Source organism: Gymnogyps californianus, chromosome 3, assembly GCF_018139145.2.
Source record: "Gymnogyps californianus isolate 813 chromosome 3, ASM1813914v2, whole genome shotgun sequence".
Classification (NCBI taxonomy): domain Eukaryota; kingdom Metazoa; phylum Chordata; class Aves; order Accipitriformes; family Cathartidae; genus Gymnogyps; species Gymnogyps californianus.
In genome coordinates this window covers 103,879,005-103,902,293 of record NC_059473.1, presented here as the reverse complement: position 1 = coordinate 103,902,293, position 23,289 = coordinate 103,879,005, and the positions used below count along the sequence as shown (strand labels likewise).

At 35.9% G+C, this 23,289-nt stretch overlaps 1 protein-coding gene across 1 annotated transcript in view; it reads right to left on the bottom strand.

The window, feature by feature from the left end:
• Nucleotides 1–23,289, bottom strand: part of CSMD1 (CUB and Sushi multiple domains 1) — a 1,238,313-nt gene that overhangs the window by 115,549 nt on the left and 1,099,475 nt on the right. The window contains 6 exon segments of the mRNA XM_050893357.1: nucleotides 1,861–2,049; nucleotides 12,881–12,994; nucleotides 13,149–13,229; nucleotides 15,174–15,275; nucleotides 15,278–15,318; nucleotides 18,006–18,183. Coding sequence (XP_050749314.1) covers nucleotides 1,861–2,049; nucleotides 12,881–12,994; nucleotides 13,149–13,229; nucleotides 15,174–15,275; nucleotides 15,278–15,318; nucleotides 18,006–18,183 — 705 coding nt within the window.

Here is a 23,289-nt window from a genome sequence, read left to right as displayed (position 1 = left end):
TAGCAAATACTATTTCTCTAAAAGTTGTCTTGCTAAACTTTATATAGTTTCTGCGTAAAGTTTGGTGATGTATCTTTACCTGGTGTAGATAGATCAGTGCAGTTCTACCAACCTAAATAAAGGTATGCCGTTTTGGACCACACAAGGTTCCAGGATATGACCTATATTTATTGCAAAATGCAGAAATACAGGGAAATACCTAAGCTAGCTCTGAATGAGCTAGTCTGAGTTATATCCATCACTGGAAACAGTATAGCCACATCAGCATTGCCTTCTGCCCCAACAAACTCATCATGCTGAGATGTAGAAGTAATTAGCCTGGCAAAGCACATTGCTAATGTGGCCACAGGGACACAAGCAAGTATCTCTGCAAGGCACTGCAATGTGCCATATTTAAATATCAACTTGTTGAGAGCTAGCTCAGGAATCTCTACATGGCACTGTATTGAGAGGTTATAAATATGCCATTATCTTTCTCATTTAAGTTTGCTGGTAGGTGGTAGAAAAAATGACTTCAGTAGAGCTCCACTAAAGATGAATTTGTAAGAATATGATTTCATGTCATGAAATGGCAATGCTTAAAAATGTGGTAACTATGATAATTCTTCTCTCAGATCTATTATTGATAATCTGGTTTCATTGCATTTAAATGCATAAGAAAGAAAACAAAAATCTTCATCAGGAACGTTAAGCAGTTTCAACAGAATTTTTCAAAAGAAAACAAAGTGATCAGACCACTAGGAAAGTTCCAGGCACGCTACATATTGTCTTGATGTTAAATACAAAATAGAGTGGAGGAAAAGACAGTCTTAGCAGATTTTTTTCAGACTATTTTCTCCACTAACCTGACATGGACCAACACACACATTATAAAGAAAAAAAATATGCTAATGAACTGTCATTTTTAAATCAATGAAAAATATTGTGGTTTTTTTCAGAATGCTGTTATCAAAAAGTGAAGAAAATTTAATAATTTTAGACATTAAAAATCTACTACTTAACAAAAATACTTAGAGCAAGATACCTCAAAAGATATGACCTTTTAATATTTTTCATGTTATGAAACTCCCATAGTGAATATTAATCAGTTCTATCATAGTTATCATATATTCTTCGTTAATGAGGGAAGATATGATAATGGTCTCCAAATGAATAAAAATATATTAAAGAACAATCAGGGACTAGTTATTCTCATCAATCAATGAGAACAGAACCAGTGACAATAAGCTCAGAATTCAGTAGAAAATAAGAATAGCCTGTTAATTAAATAGGGCCCTTTGAGAGGTGCTGCTACGAGTAATACTCTAGAAATTGAGTTTTTGTCAGTTCTCCACTCTTTGTCCCAAAACAGATGGTCAAATACTTTAATAGGGGTATATTCAAACAATGTGCAGCACTGGTTCTGCTACGCTATGAAGAAAGTAGACTGGGTATTTGGACTCAAATTTGAGTATTTAGACTCAAATAATTTTATTAAATTGGACAAATGGAATTATAACCCAAAAATATTTCCTTATCAGAAATGATTATTACAAACCAGCACGTTAACTTCTTTCAGACACCTCCATACATTTCCCAGGAAACAGAAAACTGTGTGACTTTCATAGGGATACTGCAGCTGCTACTGCTCCTCCTCTAACAATACCTAAGAAAATTTAAAAGCTTCTTTGTTTTGAATGCATCTATAAAAACTTTCATTGGCTAACAGATTTACATTTAAGGCAAAAGTAATAGAAATACTGGACTATTGTTTAAGTTTCAGATGTATCACTGCATTATGAAACCAACAATTGGAAACAAAGCCCCACTCGACCCAATATTTGTTCTTTTGTGGTTAGATAGAATTTAAATCTCTCTCACCATCAAATACCTCCAGCTCATCAAATTGCTTTTCACTTTGAAACATTTCTACAAAGATGGAGATGTTATATCCTGGCTCAACCTTTATAGTCCAAGAACAGGTCTGAGAGTTGGGATAGGTGCCTGGGTAACCTGGACTGAGGATCACTCCTGATGATTCTGTACGGATTTCATTCACTGGACATTGTGCTAAAAAGGACACAACAAGAAGAACAACAAGAATCGCAATGAAATAAAGTGTTTCCTTTCCATGAAAAAGATAGTATTATTTTTCAGAGATATGTATGCTTCCGGTTCAGTTTCTAAATGAAAACATGTTAAAATCATATTCTAGATGGAAGGAACAATAAAGTTCCCTTTAGCACAAACAAAAACAGGACCACCTTTATAAACCTTGCATTTATGAAATAGGATCCTAATTATAGTAAAACATTCATCCAGAAATATGTCACAGCCCAAAGGGTTTACAGTCGAGGGATTCACATATGCTGGTGTGATCATTCACACAGGTGAGGTAAAAGTCCTGCTAAAACTTTTTGTTTGGAAACCTGGTAGCTGTCTTCTATTTGAGGTCTTAAAAAAACTCACCCACCTTTAAGAATGAAGTCTGTTACATGAACATGACAGCATATTGGAACTTCTAGGCACGCCAGATCATTTGAAAGCATACATGTTTTGTGCAGACAAAGGGTTTATTTTGGATACAGAATACTCCAAGTCATCCAAGTAAGACCTCAGCAACCACTTCCCTTGTTATTTAAACTCTGAACTCATAATATTTTACAAACAGTTTCACCTGGTATTCATAGGTGTTTATGATCTCTGCATATGACAAGGAGTATACTATATTAAAATGCTGAAAGTTTTATATCCTAAATACTGGTTTTGATTACGAAATTCTTTTGTTAGTCACAGTTTTTCTTTAATATCTTGCCTCTCATGCAGGACTGATTTCTTCATGGCTGTTTGCTGTTGAAGTCTGATATATTTTGTCCGCAGTTTCATAATATATGTGCATTTTAACAATGTTTTTTGTGTAAGATTCACAAATACTTCTTGACAGAAATGAGCTCCTGGAAACTGTCTAGCACAGTACTCAAGTACTTGCATAAATTAAAGGTTATAGGAAAGGTGAAAAACATAACAACAGAGGAAAAATGATCAGGGGAAGAAATATGTTACAGGGGAAAAAACTCACATAACTATCTGAAACAAACATTAAAAACTGGACCATTTCCCTCAGTTGGCCTTTTACAAACTTGGAGGTGAAATTCAGGTTCAGCTGTAGCCAAGAAGAATTTTGCTGTAAACTTTTGGAAAACAGTGTCAGGACTTATCTTTAATTGTCCTCTCAGAGAAATTAAGCATACTGGTAGAGAAGGAAATTACATTTTATAAAAGATGTCCAGTCTTTACCTTCTGTTCCATACACTGGGGACAAATCTGAACCCTCCACCAGAAGCAACAATGCAAACAAAATAAGAATTTTATCAATTAATTCACATATAAATTCACCATCAGTTTCCTAAATAGTGCATAGACCTTTACCTTTGAGAAGCTGGCTTATTCCTGTCCTTTCTCTAGCCTAGATACAGTTTTCCAGACTTGCACGTGGAAGGTAAGAGAAAGTGTACATGCCTGAGTTGGACAATATAATGTTCCATTCACTGTCCCAGATTCTTTAGAATATTTTAAATAATGATACATTAAAGTGAGAAAGATATGAATTTGAAACTTAACTTACAAACTCATTTTCTGAGGACTACCAATTTCTTAATGGCACCAAAGTCTAGAAAAAGGAAATTAAAAATCAAAACAGTTCTTTTCTGACTGTTCGAAGACTTCCCTAGATCTGACTCATAGGTTGAGCCTTCAGAACAAAATTGAGGGTGATTTTTCTTCAGTTGTGATTTTTTTATACTATAGCATAAATTATAAATCACTTATCTAAAAGCCACTCTGATTATTTAGGGATATAAGAAGGGAGGAAAGCATGAAAAAGTAAAAACTACTTATTACTCATTTTTGTCATAACCTTTTCTTCTTCATTCTGCTCTAATAGACTGGAGAATGTGTAGCACCATCATGCCAGTAAATGCAGGAAGAAATATTAGATTTTTGAAACCCTCTATTTCTCTCCTTCCCCTCATGTTGTTCAGCTAAAAAATTTCTTCAGTCAGAGAGATAAATGTCAGCCTGTGAGAAGGAGCGATGTAATATGTAAGTGAGAATACACCACCAAGCAGGGAGAACAACATGTAAGCTGAGGAAAAAACGGCAAGCAACTAATTTTTCCTTGGCATGTGTCCCTTTCTGCTATCATTTGACAGCACTGGCTGTAGCAGACAGTATCTCTAACAGGCAAAGCTATTTTTCATAGAAGACATCCTAAGAGAGGGAAAGCCTATGGGGTAATGGTATATAAAGTAGTAAGAATCCTTTTGACAATTTTAATTCAGGGATTGCCTCTTGAGATAGAAACACCTGTAGCCAAATTACACCCAGAAATTTCACATGAGCTTCTGTGTAAGAATACAGCGTTGCACGTATTTAATGACAGTAGCTTCTCTTTCTCATTATCTTAAAACGAAACACACTGTTACTTTGACTTCCTATATTCTTCAGAATAAGAGAAGAATAACTTGAGAAAATACAGTCAACAAGTGCTCTGACTCATGAATCTCCACAAAGTACAAGTAAACCAGCAAATTGTCATTGAACAACATTGGGCAGAAACATATTGTCAGATAAATAATGATAACTATTTTCCCTTAGTTAAATACATGAGACATATTCCTGAGCAGAAGTTTGGCTAGCTACATGGCATTTGCTGTCAGATATGCAGTAAAAGTGCTCATCAGTGATGAAGAGTAGCTGACATGACACAGTTCCACAACCTGCTTTACCCTGTAGTATCACTTGCTTATGCTACAAGACTATTTTTAAGAAAAGAAGATGGCTTTCTTTCAGAAATGGCTACGATCAACTAAACATGACAAAAAAATAGTTGCAAAGCACAGGACATTTGAAAGGAAGATATGGGACTGTAGCAAGTACCTCTGGAGTGGTTTTTAGTAAACATGCCATATCTAAAAACTAACAGCAGAGATGGTAAGTATACAACTGCCTTTTGTTGCCTGCTTTTCCTCAGCATCTTAGGGAGTTATGGAAATGACCATTGGTCAAATTACTTGTGAAACAGATTATTTACTGGTCGTTTAGATTTGGGGCCTGCAAACAAAACCTGGATGTTACACAGATACAGTCCAGACAAAACTAAAGCCAGGTGATCTCATAAAATGGAAACTGAGATGGTACATCCTTCCAGAAAAGTTTACAGTTGGGTTAATCTAAAAGGTTATTATCACAGCCCTTTATATGGGTGCTCTTTCAGTTAAGTTCCCACGGGTATCATTTGCAAAGAGGTGCACTATAAGTATCTTCTTAAGAACAGGCGGCATGAACTTGTATTTACTTACTGCAGTAAATGAAGTTTTCAGAAGCTGGGATGGAGGATTTTCAAGTAAGAATAAGATTCAAAATTACAGTTTGAAAAGCCTGAGATCAGTTTACAGTGATCCACAGAACATTGTCATAAAGTGTTGAGATATTCTTCACTAACTCAAGAAACTCACTGCAAGCATATGAAAGAAATGGAGCCAGGGAAGGAAATGCAGTGAAAAAATAGAGGAAAGTCACCAATTCAGAGAAGTGAAAATTGCTAGTTTCCTTTGGGAAAAAGAACTGTCATAGAATAGGAAGAAAGACAATCACATTCAAGAAAGCACAGACACCTTGACTGTGAGTGTCTCAGAAACCTCTGAAAATGCTCCACATGAGAATTAGCCACTGTAAGAATGGTCTGCAAAAAGAAAAAGAGACAGGACTGGGAAATTGCAGGGAGAAAAAAAAACAGATAAAAACCCCACAGAAATTACTTTTTCTGCCTTTTTCTTTCACCTGCTTTGCTCTTAGATCATCTATTTTTTCTTGTAAAGGACATCAGAGACAAAAAGAGAAGCAGAAAAAAAGGCAAGGAAATAGCTTGTTTGATAGGTTTGAAAAAATAACAACAAAAAATCATTTTTTCAAAAGCAGGTAAAGTTATCAATAATAGAGAAAGACTGCTGCTAGCTTTCTCATTCCTTGCAGCTGATTCTTAAGAAGGGACCTGAAACTAATTTATTTACCACAGGGAAAATTTGCCTTTTGCAGATGTTTCCTCATGCCCGTCTCTCGTAATTGAGGAAAAGTATGATGTTGCTTTGTAATTAAGAACATTTCTTTGGTGGGTGAGTATTAAAAATCAACAGCTAAAAGGTTAGAGAACTTTCTTGAACAAATCATCACATGTACGCAACATAAGAAACAGATCAATGCAGGATTGCTGTAGGAATTATTTCCTTCATATATTCTATTGTATTCACTTAGTGGACTTCAAAACTTTACTAAGAGAAGAATTTCCGAAAGGAAGTACTGTTTATGTGAAAAAAATGCACCTCTCTAATACAAATCAGCACAAATAGTAACGCAAAGGGTGAAAGAGGATATTTTTCTGTGGTACTGAGACAAAAATAGTGTCTTGTGAGGCCTCCCTCAGCATATTCTTAGGGCAGAAAATTCAAGTAAAAATTAAACTCTTATGTCTTGCTAAGCTGTGAATAGCTCAGTACCTCTCCTGTGCTAGAGAAGAAGTGGGCAAATCTCCTTATACAGCAAGCTATAGCTCTAATGCTTCCTATGGCCAAGATTCACTTCCTATGGCTAAGAGTCATTGGGAAAGAGGTCCCTTCCAACCTCAGCCATTCACAGAAGACATACCACAGGGACTTATGAGGAACAGTTCTGGAGTAGTTCAGGGACATGGGAAGGCAGACAGTGTATTGCTTCTTTGCAGTTTGGGAGGTTGGCTGCATCGCGGGGTTACGTGGCAAATTGGCAACGTTCATCTTGGCAGCCTTTGCTGACTGTCTTTCTCCACCATAAAGAATTACTCACCAACTTCCCCCCAGTACAGCTTAGCTGCTGATTACATAACTTAATCTCTAGGGTGGAAGCTAGACTTGAACATTTTAAAAGACAAAAAATTGAGATACTGAGACAGTGAGACTGCTTCACCTTGCTCTATAAAACGAAAAGCACATCCATTTTCCTATACCACGAATAACTAATATTTATCATTTGAATAAAAATGAACTCCACAGTGCTATTTTCTTGGTATCACACACACAACAGGTGAAAACAAAAATCTGCAGTTTGGACCCTTTTGTTCTATAATATTAGCTCTCACCTTTAGCATGGTGTTTCAAAACAGAATACTCCTAAATACAAAGTCACACAAATTGCTTTAGTTGAGGCATACATATTCCACTGTTAATATTGTTTCTTCTATTTGTGAATCAATTAACACATTAACATTACATTCTTCAGTATTATATTTGATACCTTCTGGACTCTCTTCTGTCATCTAAAGTTACAGGGTGACTCAGCTCCCTACACATTTAGAAGTTTAGGAATTGATGTGAAGTTTACCAATCAAGAAAATCTGAGCTGCAAAACACCGAATTAGACACTTGAGCCCTGGAAAATATTTAATTATCATTTATTTATAAGTATATCCCATGAATTTTAAAAGTAGCTATTGTAAAAGGGTTTGGAATGATAACAGGAATAAATATTAAAAAAAACTGCTTTAGGCATATTGGAGGACATAAGCGATCTATTTTACATTCATTTTTAATCATATTGTTGCACATGTAAATTCCGAGTACTGTTATTTGTTAGTTTGCATAAATTCATACATACAGGCAATGCTTACAGAAAAACAACAGGAAACAACAAAGATCTTTATGTTACACAGTCGTATGTAATTGTGTGTGGTAGGGCAGTGTCACAAGAAAAGTGACACTAACAGTTTACCTAACCTGGCTTTTGGAGAAATCTGATTCGATTGTTTTGGGAAAGGCCTGACTAAGCTTCTTAACTCTAATACTACTTCTGATGTCTCCATCTTTGATTTTGCTTTTTATTCATAAATATCATCACCACACTAGGACAATATTACCACACCACCTCTCTAATTTAAGTGTTTTGAACAGCCAGAAAAGAGATCTCTACCTTACACTGAATGCCAATTAGCTGTTTTACTAGTATGTCAATTTTTTGTGACCAGTACAGGAATATTTCTTGCTGTTGCAATGTTCATCATGCTTTAATTTACATCTCTACATTTCCCTAACAGCAATTAAAAAAGGAAAGAAATTTGTAGCAAGAGGATATAAGGATAGGATGAGAGCAGAGGCTCCAGGTGTATAAACACAAATCACAAATGGTCAACTACAGGTAAACATAAAGTCATGCACAATGAGAGCATGTTCTGTAGGGTGCCTAGGGCTCTGCACATGAGAAAATACCTGGCAAGTTATCATGGTACCAAGCATTACGAGAACGCGTCCTCAGAGAGACCAGACAGGAAGGGAAAGGGAGCTATAAGAAAAGTATGGTGTGGTGCGATTACAGCTGCTCTGGAGGTCGTTCATTCAGAATGATGTAGAAGTGGTCACTGAGACTGATTTTTCTTGCCTGTCAGATATGTCATCAGACTTGTATGTAGTATCCTAGAACCTGGCCTTCTATCATATAAACATATTTCTTGCCTACTACAACATAGTGGTATAGCTCAGGAGAATGAAAAGTTTTCTGGCATCCTTAAAAAATGTGAAGCTGATCCACTGTCCAAGGACAACGTAAACAACTATAAACTATAGGTAAAATGCAGAAATATAAGAAGGCAGTTCAAAAATTAGTTTGAAATACAAAATGCAAATTACATAGCAAGTAGCAATTTTTTTCAAGTCTATCAGGATCAGATAGTATTGTATAAATGCAGTTCTATACTGCATCACCTCAAAAGAAATAGAGTAGAATTGGAAAAGGTATTGAGAAGGATGACAAGAATGATTAAAGGTATGAAATATCTTCTGGTCTGTAGAAACATGCCATAAATATGGTGAATAGAGAACAACTCGTTACTGTTTCTTTCCCCATAAGAACTAGAGGACATGAAGTGAAAAGAGCAGGTGCCAAGTTCAAAGCAGACAGAGAAACATCTTCACATATTACATAAATAAATTGTGCAACTTCTTGCACAAAACTTTGTGGGTTTAAAGCATTTACAAGAGTTCAAAATGAGACTGAATAAATCCATTGAAGAAATAGCCCTACAGGATTCAAAATACAAAGAACATTGCTAGCTTAAGAGTAGCTTAGCTACAGTTGGGTGGAGGCCTTAAGTAAATGCATGCTTGCAACTATCTTATGCCCTTCACTAGAAAATCATTACCGGCCACTGCCAGAGAGAGAACACTGGGTATATGGTCTGGTATATCGGATTTCTGGTCTGATTCAGAAATACGTATTTCTCCCCTTCAGACACTTTGGGTTTCAGAGTGCAACATGAGTACTTTCATATATTTATCTAAAAGTAAACACCATAAAGATGGTAGTTAAAAACACAACTTTTAAATGATCTACCAATATTTCATATGATCTAAAAGAAATATTCGTAAATATAAGCTAGAGTGTTATCATAAAACAGGAATTCAATTCAACATTTATCTCCATAGTGATAATTCATGTAGACAGAGGTATTGGAAAGGCTGGGATAAGAATAAAAACAAGTAATTCTATTTTCCAGAAAGGAAAATTAAATTTATTTAAAGATACAACTTTTCTGAAGAAAGGAAATCAGCTGCATCCCAGGTTTTCTAAAGAAACTCCTCTCTTGTGTCTGTCCAAAATAACTGTGCCAGAATCTTTACTCTAATGCCTCCAGTTCCATTGTCCTCTGTCTCTGAATCACTCCAATGGCTTTTTTTGGTTATCAGATTATTTCTTTTGATGTCTTCCCTCTAACAAAGTTCTGCTGTATTCATGTTAAAAGAATACAAGACTGAAAGACGTTAACAGGTGGTAATCTAGTCCTCGACTGGAACTGTGTTATTCAATTCTTTTCATGAAAAAAACATGTGTAGTAAAGATGTTCCTAATAATCAATTAGGAACAACTTATAAAATAGTAAAATTCTAGTAAATTTTTTATTGTTTTTCAAAACTACCCTATATATTAAACAAATACAAGAAAGGGAAGAAAATCACAAAATCTACAAAGTCTGTGAGGGAAGTACAGAGCTGCTAGTATTCATCTATATATTGGGTTTGTATGGCAAGGTTTCGGTAGCGGGGGGGCTACAGGGGTGGCTTATGTGAGAAGCTGCTAGAAGCTTCCCCCATGTCCGATAGCGCCAATGCCAGCCAGCTCCAAGACAGACCTGCTGCTGGCCAAGGCCGAGCCCATCAGTGATGGTGGTAGTGCCTCTGGGATTACATATTTAAGAAGGGGAAAAAAACACACGCAGCAGCAGTCAGAAGAGAGGAGTGAGAAGATGTGAGAGGAACAACTCTGCAGACACCAAGGTCAGGGAAGAAGGAGGGGGAGGAGGTGCTCCAGGAGCCAGAGCAGAGATTCCCCTGCAGCCCGTGGTGAAGACCATGGTGAGGCAGGCTGTCCCCTGCAGCCCATGGAGGTGAACGGTGGAGCAGATATCCACCTGCAGCCCGTGGAGGACCCCACGCTGGAGCAGGTGGATGCCCAAAGGAGGCTGTGACCCTGTGGGAAGCCCATGCTGGAGCAGGCTCCTGGCAGGACCTGTGGACCCTTGGAGAGAGGACTTGTGACCCCGTGGGGGACCCACGCTGGAGCAGTCTGTTCCTGAAGGACTGCATCCTGTAGAAGGGACCCATGCTGGAGCAGTTCGTGAAGAACTGCAGCCCATGGGAAGGACTCACGTTGGAGAAGTTCGTGGAGGACTGTCTCCCATGGGAGGGACCCCATGCTGGAGCAGGGGAAGAGTGTGAGGAGTCCTCCCCCTGAGGAGGAAGGAGTGGCAGAAACAATGTGTGATGAACTGACCCAAACCCCCATTCCCCGTGCCCCTGTGCCGCTGTGGTGGAGGAGGCAGAGAAAATCGGGAGTGAAGTTGAGCCGGGACAAAGGAAAGGGTGGGGGGAAGGTGTTTTAAGATTTAGTTTTATTTCTCATTATCCTACTATTTGACTGGTAATAAATGAAATTATTTTTTTTCCCCAAGTTGAGTCTGTTTTGCCCGTGACAGTAATTGCTCAGTGATCTCCCTGTCCTTATCTCGACCCACGAGCTTTTCGTCATATTTCCTCTCCCCTGTCCATTTGAGGAGGGGGAGTAGTAGAGCGGCTTTGGTGGGCACCTGGTGTCCAGCCAGGGTCTACCCACCACAATCTGCAATGTCTCAAAGGACTGTAAAGAAACAAGTGTTGCTACCTTCAGAGAAAGCCACGTTTCCACAGCATCTGCAAGAATTGTTGGAAATAAACTACTCCCTTGTGCTTAACAGATGGCTAATCATTATCAGAAGCTCCTAATATCTCTGTAGTTTTTACAATAATTGTTCAGTTTACTTTAGGCTTTCATTTTTTATTTACACTTTAATTGACACAGTCAAGAGTTAAGTTACCGATGTTACTATTAACTTAAAATTGAAAGCTGGATTTGCAGTACAATCATCTTATTAAAATATCACAGTGGGAACAGAGAAATACACTGATTGGGAAAAAAAAAAATCAAACATCCGTAAGTACTGAGTTATCTGATCAAGAAATATACAGAAATACAGAATTTTCTCATTACTTTTGCATATTTTATGGTGAGGGTCCCAAAATGAATACTGAATCTTTTCCACCCAAAACAGGGACATGGAGTCCCTGTCTCTCAATCTATGACAGATCCCAGATTATTGTATGCACAAGTTAAGAAAGGCGAGGGGTAAAATCTTTATTTGGGTATGGGTGGTCATATGGACAAATGCATGAAATATAGTATGGCATCAAGAAATTAATGCAGCTTGTACTATGAATCCTTTATTAATTTTTAAATCATGGAAATAGAGAACCAGGGTAACAGGAAGGAAGGTACACATCCAGCTATTAATAAAGTGTCACAATAATTGCTCTGCTTCCAGTGTTACCTGTTGGGCATATGGATGTTGTTACCTCATGATATGCAAGATGCTCCGTCCATAATTACATATTATAGATCAAAGCTAATCGCGGTTAATATGTTATTAATATGAGAACTTCTGATCACTTTTTGACTTCCTTAAAATTTCAATGATGGCATCTCATCAGTAACTTCTTTTTCCCGAAAAAAATTTGAGGTACTTCAGGACAAAATTCTACAGATGCTTTCTTGATCACTTTTTCAACATTTCAAAAACTTTTTGCTGTCCACTATTTAACAAACTAAACCAAACTAAAGAAAAAATAACCAACAGCATCTGCTGAAAAACCTAATTTGGAAGACTGAGTACAAATCTCCAAGACATACTTGTTTTCCATGAAGATGAGCAAATTTTGTATGAATGCACACCTAAACATTATTCATATTAAATTTTTAAATTCTTTGTTTGAAATACTGTAATTATAAACACAGTATGAATAGTTGAAAGATTTTTAGTGCTTCCATGAATTTAAATTTCTCACATATTATTTTAGAACACATTTTTCATGTGACTGTGTCATACAATGTTACCGTATTTGTGAAAGCAGAGAGAATAATTTCTTATTTTATTTTGAAAGCTTAATTTAAATACATATTTTTAAAACTCTTCAGGGGTGAAAAGAAATCTTTGGTTTGATATGAAACAATGTTAAATAACATAAATGAATTTTAGAAATCAGTGTTTTATTAATGGTGTAATTAAATAGTTAAAGCCACTTGTCTTTTGATTCTAAAGAATTGAATGTCTGTGCAAAAATTTTAGGGACCAATTTGAAAATGTGTGCACTTAGATATTGAAGAAATCAATGGAAACTTCTCTTTTAAACACTAACAAAAATACAGTGCCCAAAAATTTGATGCTTAATATGTAGGAAGATAAAAAAGGATGCATACTAATGATATGCAGACCATGCAAGCATATATTTACCTTCACAAAATGGAGAGGATCCTTCAAACTGCAACTGTGCATTCAGTTTGCAGGTTAATATATCTTGTCCAACAAGGGTGAAACCAGGATGGCACTTGTACTTCACAAAATCTCCTGAAAAAGTTATTGACAAAAAAGTTAAATCCAAAAAACCCCTCAAACAGAAGTACACCAAAATCTCAGGTGGAAGATGAAATATATTAATAGTTTAGTCTAATTAGAATTCAAGTGAAAACATAAGAAAGAAAAGGAGAAACTATTTTCTCACCTATTTCAAAGTCATCATCTTCTGTAAACAAATCTGCATGTGGAACTGTGGGTGGAGGCTGGCACTTCTTCAGCTGATAAGCTGCAAATTTAAGTGAAAAAAATATTAAATACTGGTGTGTTAATAATTATTTTACAGAAAATTCACTTCCTATTCACATTTCCCAAATCACCAAAGCTCCATGGAACCTCATGGTCTCTCAGTTACAGCATTTTCCAAGTTAAATGTCATGACATTATATATTATCTAAAAAAAAATTATTTTTTATCAATATAGATAATATATTACACGCCTAGATAGTTATAGATCCATCGGAGGATTGGATGCAGTTGTAATTTTTGTGAGGAGACTTTTGCAGCTACAAGGCTGATGTTTCACGTGGTTGCCTTTGCATCATGTGATAGGGCTAATGGTTATAAATCACAGATTACTTAGATTTCCTGGAAAATCTGTAATTACCTGTCACATACCTGTCATGTCATATTCATTCTTAATTTAAGTACACTTGAAGTTAATGTTTCTCAGGATACAGGTATATATATTTATTTTAAGAAGCAGTAATAATAATAATTATTATTATTACTTTATAAGTTACACAAAAAACCCAAAACACAATGTCTTTAAAACAAAATCTCTTCTCTACTCTTCAAATCTCTTTCAATAATTGTGAGCAATCTCATAAGGAAGGTGACCAGTACAATGACTGATGTTTCTAAAATGGAGTAGAATGTCTACAACAGCTGAAGAAGCCATTTCTGGATAAAAAAATCCAAACCAGAGATTTAAGATTGTGATCAGGGTGCACGTACTACAGAAAAACTCTCATCTTCATGGAACTAAATCACAGTCAAGAACACAAATTCTCCTGGTAACTTGATAGTCCTGTCCACATGCTGGTTTTGAGAAGTTAAAGAAACACAAAATACTGGGAATCAGCCCTTATCTTCCACATAAGTTTCTATAGCCCATCGCTGTAAAGCAATTGTACAAGGAGAAAAAAACCACATGGAGAGTTTTTCATCCATGGAGAGTTTCAGTTTTTTTCATCCATAGAGAGTTTGCAAGGACAGGGAGGAGAAAGCATATATGTTTTCCTGTGTACTTATGTATTTGTATGGTGTTCCTGCTATATATATATACAAACACAAACATATAATTATTATTATATACACCTAATAGCACTAGTTTTTCTGGAGAACACCTGAGAGAAAAAGCTTTGCAACCTGCTTAGACACTTGTAACAGCAAGCATCTAAGAAATAGACACTAAGCAGGTTTCCAGCAATAACATTTTCCTTCTTTTAGGAGAAAACCACAGACAAGAAAAACATTTCAGACTCTGAGTACTAGTTTTGTAAAGACTTCCCCATGCAAACAGATACCTTCAGGTACTCTCTTTCTGTGGGATTTCCTCCTGTCCTTGTGAATTAATTCACCCTATCTTTTTGAATTACAGTCCAGTAGGCTAACAATCTTCCATTTAATATACATAATTTGAGTGAATTAGTCAGAATTAGAACTAGAACTAGAATTCAGCATTTCATTTCTGAGTTAGATGCTTAATTTGCTTGTCCTGTAGCCCTGACTGTAACTTTGAACAAAGTGTTTTGCTGGATATCAGTCTTAAAGCTGTTGTTCAACCCTCCCACAGCATCCCATTAACCTTTCTGACCATGAGCCCTAGCATGGTCAGCTGGTGAAGAATTTTATTACAGAAGGTTAAAAGTAAGTTAACTAATAAATGGGCAAAAATAATTCAAAAAGTGAACGCTTAGTATTAGATAGCAATGATTAACATTAAAGATAGAACGTAGTTTATTCAAAGACACAAAATAATGTTCTTAAGGTTTTTTTAATGCGTGATTTTAAAAATTAATTTGTACTGTTATTTACAAAAAAGTAGCAAATCCATGAATTGTGGCAAATTTATTTAAGATCATTCAGTACATCACAAAGGTAAGAAATATTTTTAAAATTCATTAATTGATTGTGGTAATTAGATGTTAATAATATAAAGCAAACTGACCATGAAAATTGAGGACAAAGAATCCTCCCGTTGAAAAATCACTGTGAAATTTGAGGAGGACTTGATTGGTGGAACTGTAAGCTGTTTCCAGAGCTGTGTTCCACTGAAAACTCCCAGCTGAGGCGAATTATGGTCAGGACCATCCCTAGGAAGGAAAATGTAAAAAATCAGTTGAAGAAATAATGTACTTAACATTTAAATTAACAGTCTCTTTTTCTCTGGAGAGCAGGTTAAATTTTAGTAAAAAATGTTCTTCCTAATGATTCCAAATGAGTTTGTTTTCTTTTTATTTCTAGCAACACAGAATACTCTTTCTAACTTCAAAGCCTAATATTTTTTGAGAGACCAGGAGTACATTACAATAGCTTTTATATTTCCATGGGCAAGAAATTTATTGCCTGACTGAAATTTTGTCTGTCTGCTCCTGCAAAAAAATTCTCATGTACACATCAGCTGGAAAAAAAAAAATCTAGAAAACTCTTCTAATCTTATCATAGTTCTAACATTTTAGACCCAGATCCTACAAGTCCTTACTCATGACTAACACATACAGAGGTGTGGAAGTTGCAAGTTACTCTTGCCATTTAAATTCATTCCAAAGACTCAACGGTATCTCCTAAGGAAAAAAAAAGGGTGAAAAAAAATGGAAAAAATTTTTTGTGTGTTTCTGAACAGTAGGATAGACACCCAAAGAGAAATATACTCCAGTAATGTCAGGCTGCATTCATTTTCAGTATCATCACGTAGAACATTCAGGCCTGAACAGGCAGAATAAATAAATAAACAAAAAGCCCTGCTTTTATCACTGAAGAATTTTTTGAGCTCTGCAACACGTATTTCTGGGGTTTTGTATATTACATGTAATGAATCTAAACTGCATAAAAAAGCTTTTGTGATAAGTATTTTAGAAGGCTGGAGATTATCTAGAAGCTCTCTGAAAACTGTTAGCTTTTGACTTTTCACTGTCTTTAAATCAGAGGGATATTTGTTCACCTCAGTTGTATTGTTAGAGCGCCAAGCATTAAATAATTTTTGTCTATCTCAAACCTGTCAAGATAATCTGTTCATAAAAAGAAAAATCCACCATACGGACAAACTATGGTTCCAGTTTTAAAAGAATGTATGTCATGTATATAAATTGTACATACAAACTGGATTTTTAAAAATGTAATTTAAATTAACTATTTTTCTCTTGTACAGTTTTTCAGAATTATTCAGGCTTCCAATTTCTACTCTGGTATTAGTGACAACAAGAAAAAATAAACTATAGGTGACTTGGCATAAAAGTGTATTTTCTTCTTCCTGCTGCCTTGAAAACAAGAGTGAAAGTAATGAATATTGAATAAGAACTTGATAATTTACTTAGGTTTTCATTTTAAAAGTCTGATTCCGGGGGGGGGGGGGAGGGGGGGCAGGGAGGGAAAAAAAAGCGCTTTTATATTAAGATTTGACTTTTCATACAGAAGTGAATGGCATATATATGAATGACTTAAACAAAATTACACTAAACAGCCTCCTCACAGCAAATTCAGGAGCTATCCATCGCTGACACCTCAGAAAATAACTCTGAAGAAAGAATGCTTGTAATTCATGGGCAACTGGGAACTGAGAGAAATAAGCTCTAAAATAGTTGTTTTAAAATCTTTATTGAAAGAATATAACAATTCAGGAATTCAGCACATACTTCAGCCAAACAAGTTCAAAAAAGCTGACACAATCTTAGGACTTAATTGCTTAGGCAAAAAGAGAAGTCATTGATACAGTTAGATCTTTACCAGTGAAGGCTTTTTTATTATTATTATTTAACATGCCAGAGAGGACAACCTATGATGCATTTTAGACTTCAATTTATAGGTAATGCAAATATCAGACGTAGCTGAAAGGCAGTTCATAAACAGTTATGCATCTTTATAAACTGACTGTATTTTCCCTGTATTATATGGAATTTAGTATTGCTATCTGGAAAAAACTCACCCCAGACAGCAACAGGTACAGGAATAGTGGACTAGCTGGGAGATGGGAGCAGCTGACTCACACAGGAGTAAGTTACATCCTATATTCAGCAAACTGTCCTTTTGCTGAACTATCTGTAGCATATATGAGAGAGAAGTCACTTTGCACATTATGTGGGGTAAGGACCAGGGTTAGCTATAGATGAGAAAGTAGGTAACAACTTCAGCATCATCTGTGCCTGCTCTTGAGTGCAGTAAATTGTTATGCAAGAATTTAGACAGCCCTGAGACCTCTTCTTCCAGCTGAGGGTACAAAGTTGAGATGGGTTTGGGGAGTAAGAAATACAAGTTCAGAGAAGGGGAACATACAATATGAAACTTAAAGACACAGAGGTACAAGGGCTGAAATCCTGGCTTGAGAAATATAGAGAGTATGTCTATCAGCCATATTAAGATAGTAAGAAAATTTAAGAAAATCTTAATTAATTCCTGAACTAGTTAATGCCTAAAGATGTCAGAAAGTTTTGCTACAACTAACATGTATTGCCTCATATGTTCATGGAACACATAATTCAACATAATGCAGATTATCACATCACTTTGACCTCACATGGCCTCACTTAGAAAACAGAGAGCTCAAAGAAGATCCGATTGATAACTGAGTTTGAGTTTCAAAGTACTTTTGGAACAATATTCTTAAAGAGTTCAGACAGTGATGTATAATATTATTTTTTCATATAATCGTAGAACTTGTTTTATGCTGTTCTTCAGCACATATGACAACCTAAAGAGCAATACTAAGCAAAAGCTGTAGCTTGGGACAGTGAGATCTGATAAATCAATCAGAAAAAAATCACTTTTGTTTTGAAAAATTGCATACCAAACTGCAATGTAGTCATTCACAGGTTCAGTTTGGAGTAAGGTAAAGTTGATATAAATCCCATGGCCCGGAGGTACAATAATTAACCAAGTACAGTCCTTGGAATTTGGGTATTCATCTGGAAATCCTGGGGAATAAACTGTACCATTCTGAGCAGTCACATTATAGCCACAAGGAGCTGAAAAGAAAACAAATGAAAAATTAGTAGGAGAAACATACTTTTTCATGTTACAAATGGAATATCAAAATGCTCCCAAATTCTAAAAGCTCTACAGGACAAGACAATCTAGGTCTTAAAGACAGCATTTTTCCTTGGTTGGTTGCTTCTCAGAGACAGAAAGTATTGATATTTCTAAGAAATAATTTATCTTGATGTCTTTAGGTTTCATTTCTTAAAATCCATCAAAATCTACTGGGAATATTGATTTTATACAGAATTCTTGAAACTAAGTTAGCACACATTTAAAACGGGGCACCCTTTGCTTGCATTCAAGATTAAGAAACAAATAAACAAGCAAGCAAAGCTTGCATGTTTCCATACAACTGAACCTAACTGAACTGGAACACAGTTCTGGGAAAAAAAAAAAAAAGCTGATTGTTCTTTCACTACCCCAAAACCATTATACTTTATTTCTGACAGTTTTTAGCCATGTTTAATGGTACTTCAGTTGCAGTTTGTATGCTGATTATTCTTATGACAAGTAAAATGAAGATGGAGACAAATTAGCATACACTTACTGAATGAAATCTGTAGGCAAATCAATGCCATGAAAAGGTTGTTGATTTAATTCAAAAGTAGCAAATATGTAATAATGTGCTCTCTTTTGAGTCTCAGTTTGGGGGAATTGACTGATTATGGATGCAAGCACGGATCTGAGTAGACATATGGCCATTAGTGCAAACTAATGAGTCTCACTCATTAGAGTGAGACCTTAATCTCATCTGTCGGCACTCAGTCTAGCTCTGGAACTTTTCTCATTAGCTCTTACCATAAAACTTATGTTATTATTGTCAGAGTTCCTATGATTCTCCTTCAGACCCTCTTCATTTCTTTTTCACCTTTCAACAAGTGATGGAAAAGGAAAAGGAAAAAGGAAAAGGGAAAAGGGAAAAGGAAAAAAGGAAAATGGAAAAAGGAAGAAGGACTGAGAAATGCAGAAGGATGTCACATTTCCCATATGGTTTAAAGCTGCTATACCATTGGGGTAGAAGGATCATCTGGCTAGTTGATGAGTAGCCCTTTTTGGAGGAATCCTTTTAATAATCACTGGATTTATAGGACAGGTTAAGGAGGCTTTAACCACTTCACTTTCTTCATCCATATCAGTACTAGCTAGTATGATGCATTTAGCACATCTTCCCATCTTAGAACAGAACGGCATCTGCTACTGAACTACAGCCCTTTAGTGCCCAACAAAGGAAACAAGCTAAAGAAAATGAAGTTCTATCTCTCCGATTCCTGGTTGCATGTACAGGCCAACGGCAGCTGGCAATGTCTATCAGCTCTGATAGTTCTATGATGAAAATGTGACTTGAGCCCATTTTTTACTGTTCCCTAATCCCCTACATTTATGCCATGCTCAGATGGCCTGGTCTCAGAAATCAAGTCTGTTCTCTCCACAGTACTCCATATTTGCAGCTAAAAGACTGCTTTGACAAGTATGCTTACTACATTGAAATACACTTCCTGAGACTAATACAGTGACAAGTGGAAAATCCTTTAAGTTCTAGTTAAGATATAGGATTTTTCTGATAGAAGTTTTATACTTAAATATATTTTGAGTTGATTATATTTTTGATAGATTTATTAATGTTGTTATTGATTGCATACATTTTTTATTTTGCCTCCATTATTCTCTAATACTCTACAAAGAATGCAGATTGATTGTATCTCAGTAAAGATAGTCTAAGTCCTCTTATATCATTGTTAGCCATGACAGATCAATAAATTGTCTCGGGGGAAAAAAAAAAAAGTGTCACAGATAACAAAACTCTAATAGAATAAGCAATACACACAGCTGATACTAGGCTTTCTCTAAAGATCCTTAAAAATCACAGGAGACAGAAAATTAAACAGAAATAACAGGCTATATTTCACACAAGACAAAAATAGCTTTAGTTTGAATAAACAAATCACTCTAATGAAGTTATTATATTGCACTTTGAATGACAGGTATGAAGAAACACAGATTTTTTAAATGGAAAAGCATATAATCAAGTCTTCTAAACTTTCAAATGCTAACAGTAGACCACATGCTGATTTACAAATTAATGAATACCATACTATGGGCTCCCATGCCCATTCACACCTAATTCCAAATACAACATTGTGCTCGGAAGGACAGTAAACATTTTTAAAGATCCACCCAAAGGTGCCTGAACCTAGTTAGTAATTTATTTACAGCTACGTATGTTATGCCAAGACAGCTATGGTATATCATTAGGACAACCTGATTGCACAGGAGTGAAATCTTAGAGCATGACTACATGACAAGCTTCTACTATGATCTCGTGAGCAGAAATTAATCTAACTTTCTCGCATACACAGATTAAGCTCTTTAATGTATTTCAAATCACCTGCTACACAATGGAGAATATGATTAGAATGGGGATGGCTTCCAAAAGTATGCATATTTTTGCTGTGTGCGGACAGTCCTCCATTGCCAGACTACAGTTTTAAATCTGTGCATTCTGCTCATCTCCTCTCTGTTCAACATGTCTATACTACAATTTGATTGATAACTATTTAATCCCTTTGTTGTATGAATATCCACAACTGTTCACAGCATATATATACCAAGCCCTGCTTGGTGTAACTGTTTGGCTTAGAGAAGTAGGGATGGCTGACTTCAAATACCATGATCTAGAATGAAGCAGTGGAAGTCTATATGGGGATGAAAATACCTTGAAAAGGCTCATGAGTATAGGAAGCGTTACATGGTGCAGAGAAGCTTGTATTGTGAAAGTTCATATTATAAACCTGAAATCCATCTACCTCAAGGACAACAATGTCAGTTATAAACTTGGGGATGCCCATCTTCAGCCTCAGTATACAAGAATTTTAACCATGTCATCCTTTCATCACAGAGCATAAAGCCAACAAATTTGTCTTCTGAATGGGAATAGAACTGTGTAGACCAGAGGCTTAGTTTACTAGCTTAAGATAGATAACTGAATGACCTAACGGGTGCCAGACAGCCATATACCACAGATCTCATGTCACTTACGGGAAGAATCTAGAAGAAAAGTCCTGAAGTTCTAGCCATAGTGCTCTTGGTGGCAACCACCAGCCTTACAATTATTAAAAAAAATGCCCATGAAATCTCAGAAATTTTCAAATTTTTAACAATTCAGTATAAAAAATGAATATATTTGCAAAATGCTATTTTGCTGCGGCAGGGCAGGGGTGTTTGAATTCATTCTGCTGTTGGCAAGTACCTGCATTTTAGCTAAACATTACAGGCACACTCATTTTCTCTTATATGATCAGTCAATCTCTGAGATTTGTTTTCACAACACTAACACAGATCTTCAGTGAGATTCCTTGAAGGGCAAGCTTCCAGCCTCAACACTACCATTTACCAGCTTTTTTTAAATTATTGTTTTCCCTGTCTACTGATGGCCCTGATACTACTCACCAAGCAAAAAACCAAACCAAACCAAACCAAACCAAACCAAACCAAACAATAAACCCACAACTCTTCTTTAGCATAAAGGGAGGGAACTGTACAACTAGACTGGAAAAATTCTATCAGTTTAGGACTTCTAGCAATTTGACATCTCCTATTGTCTTCCTAGGTTCAAATGTTTATAAAAAACAGCACTATGAACAGCCACCTAGTCTAACTGTTCTTATCTTCCCCCAGGTTCCAGGATTTTTTCCAATTAATTAAATCAGAAATAGTATATCTTTGATCTCTCTAGGAAAAACTAATATACGAAAATTTGATAACAGTACATCAGGTGGCCAAAAATATCAAACTATGGTTATACAGAACATAGAAGTGGGGCAATTTTTAATGCCAGTAGACAAACAAAATATGCTGCTTCATGTTTTTGAGAGAAACTTTCAGTATGATAATTCCCTTAGTCCATATGAGAAGCTTGAAAGGGTACTGAACATTTCTCTATTACTACTATGAATCCAATGAAATCAATACAGATCTGAATACAGAAAAGATATGGAAAGGATAAAAAGCCCTTAACAAGTAAAACCTTAGCCATGTAGCCCAGTAAGTACAGTGGTGTACTGTTAATAACAGGCCTTTGTGTTAAGCTAACAAAACAGGCCACAGACTCTGTCAGGTTTTTTCTGGACTTGTTCTGGCAGTCCAGAGACTTGTAATGGCAAGTAATTAACTTGTAATGGCAATTATCTAATGATCAGGTAACTACTTGCTACTTCATTTTAGCTTTGTACAACTGTGTGATGTAACACAATATTTTATGTGTGTGTATATATATATAAAATTCTGAATAAAAGATAGTGATAACAAATAGGTTTTCTGTATAGAATGAACTTCTTGTAGCCTTTCTCCCAGACTGAGACCATTGACCTTAAGACCATATAGGTACTGGAGGAGTGAGTGTACATCAGAGAAAGGGTAGATATTAGATATTTGTCTGTATATCATTCTAGCATTACCTAATTTTAAAAATTAATATCACTGTAACTGGACTAATAATAATTCTTTGATTAGACTGTTAAGATTTTCTTTGGAATAACATTAAAGTCTTGGCTTTGCATCTATGGCATGTTCCTTTTGCCCATACCAATATTTTTGAGTGTACTAGACTGGTGAGGATTCAAGTAACGTATTTCATAACTCAGATGCAACAAATTCCTACCAATATATTTTGGCAACACTGGAAAAGCAAGAACATCTAAAGATAATAATAGCAGAGACACTGTCATGATGATTTTATTACTTGAAGGGAACAAACAGAGAAATACCAGGTGTCTTCAATACTGTGGAATCACAGACCTATTTTCCACATCTTACACACAAATATTCATAAACCTTTTTTTATGAGTCATTTATGGGTGACATATTAATTGTCAGATTTCCATGGGACAACTGCACAGACAACCCAACCTATTCCTCTGAAGCAGTGTCAACTTTCTTTTGTGAGACACTACCAGATCTCTTATTTCTCTCAGCCTTCTGAAGTATGTGCAATCTTCTGTATAAATGTTTTGATCTGAACTTCTAAGAATACTGGCCATGGCTAGAAAAGTGATTTAATTCTTCCATTGATTTCCCTCTCAGACTCACTGCCAAAT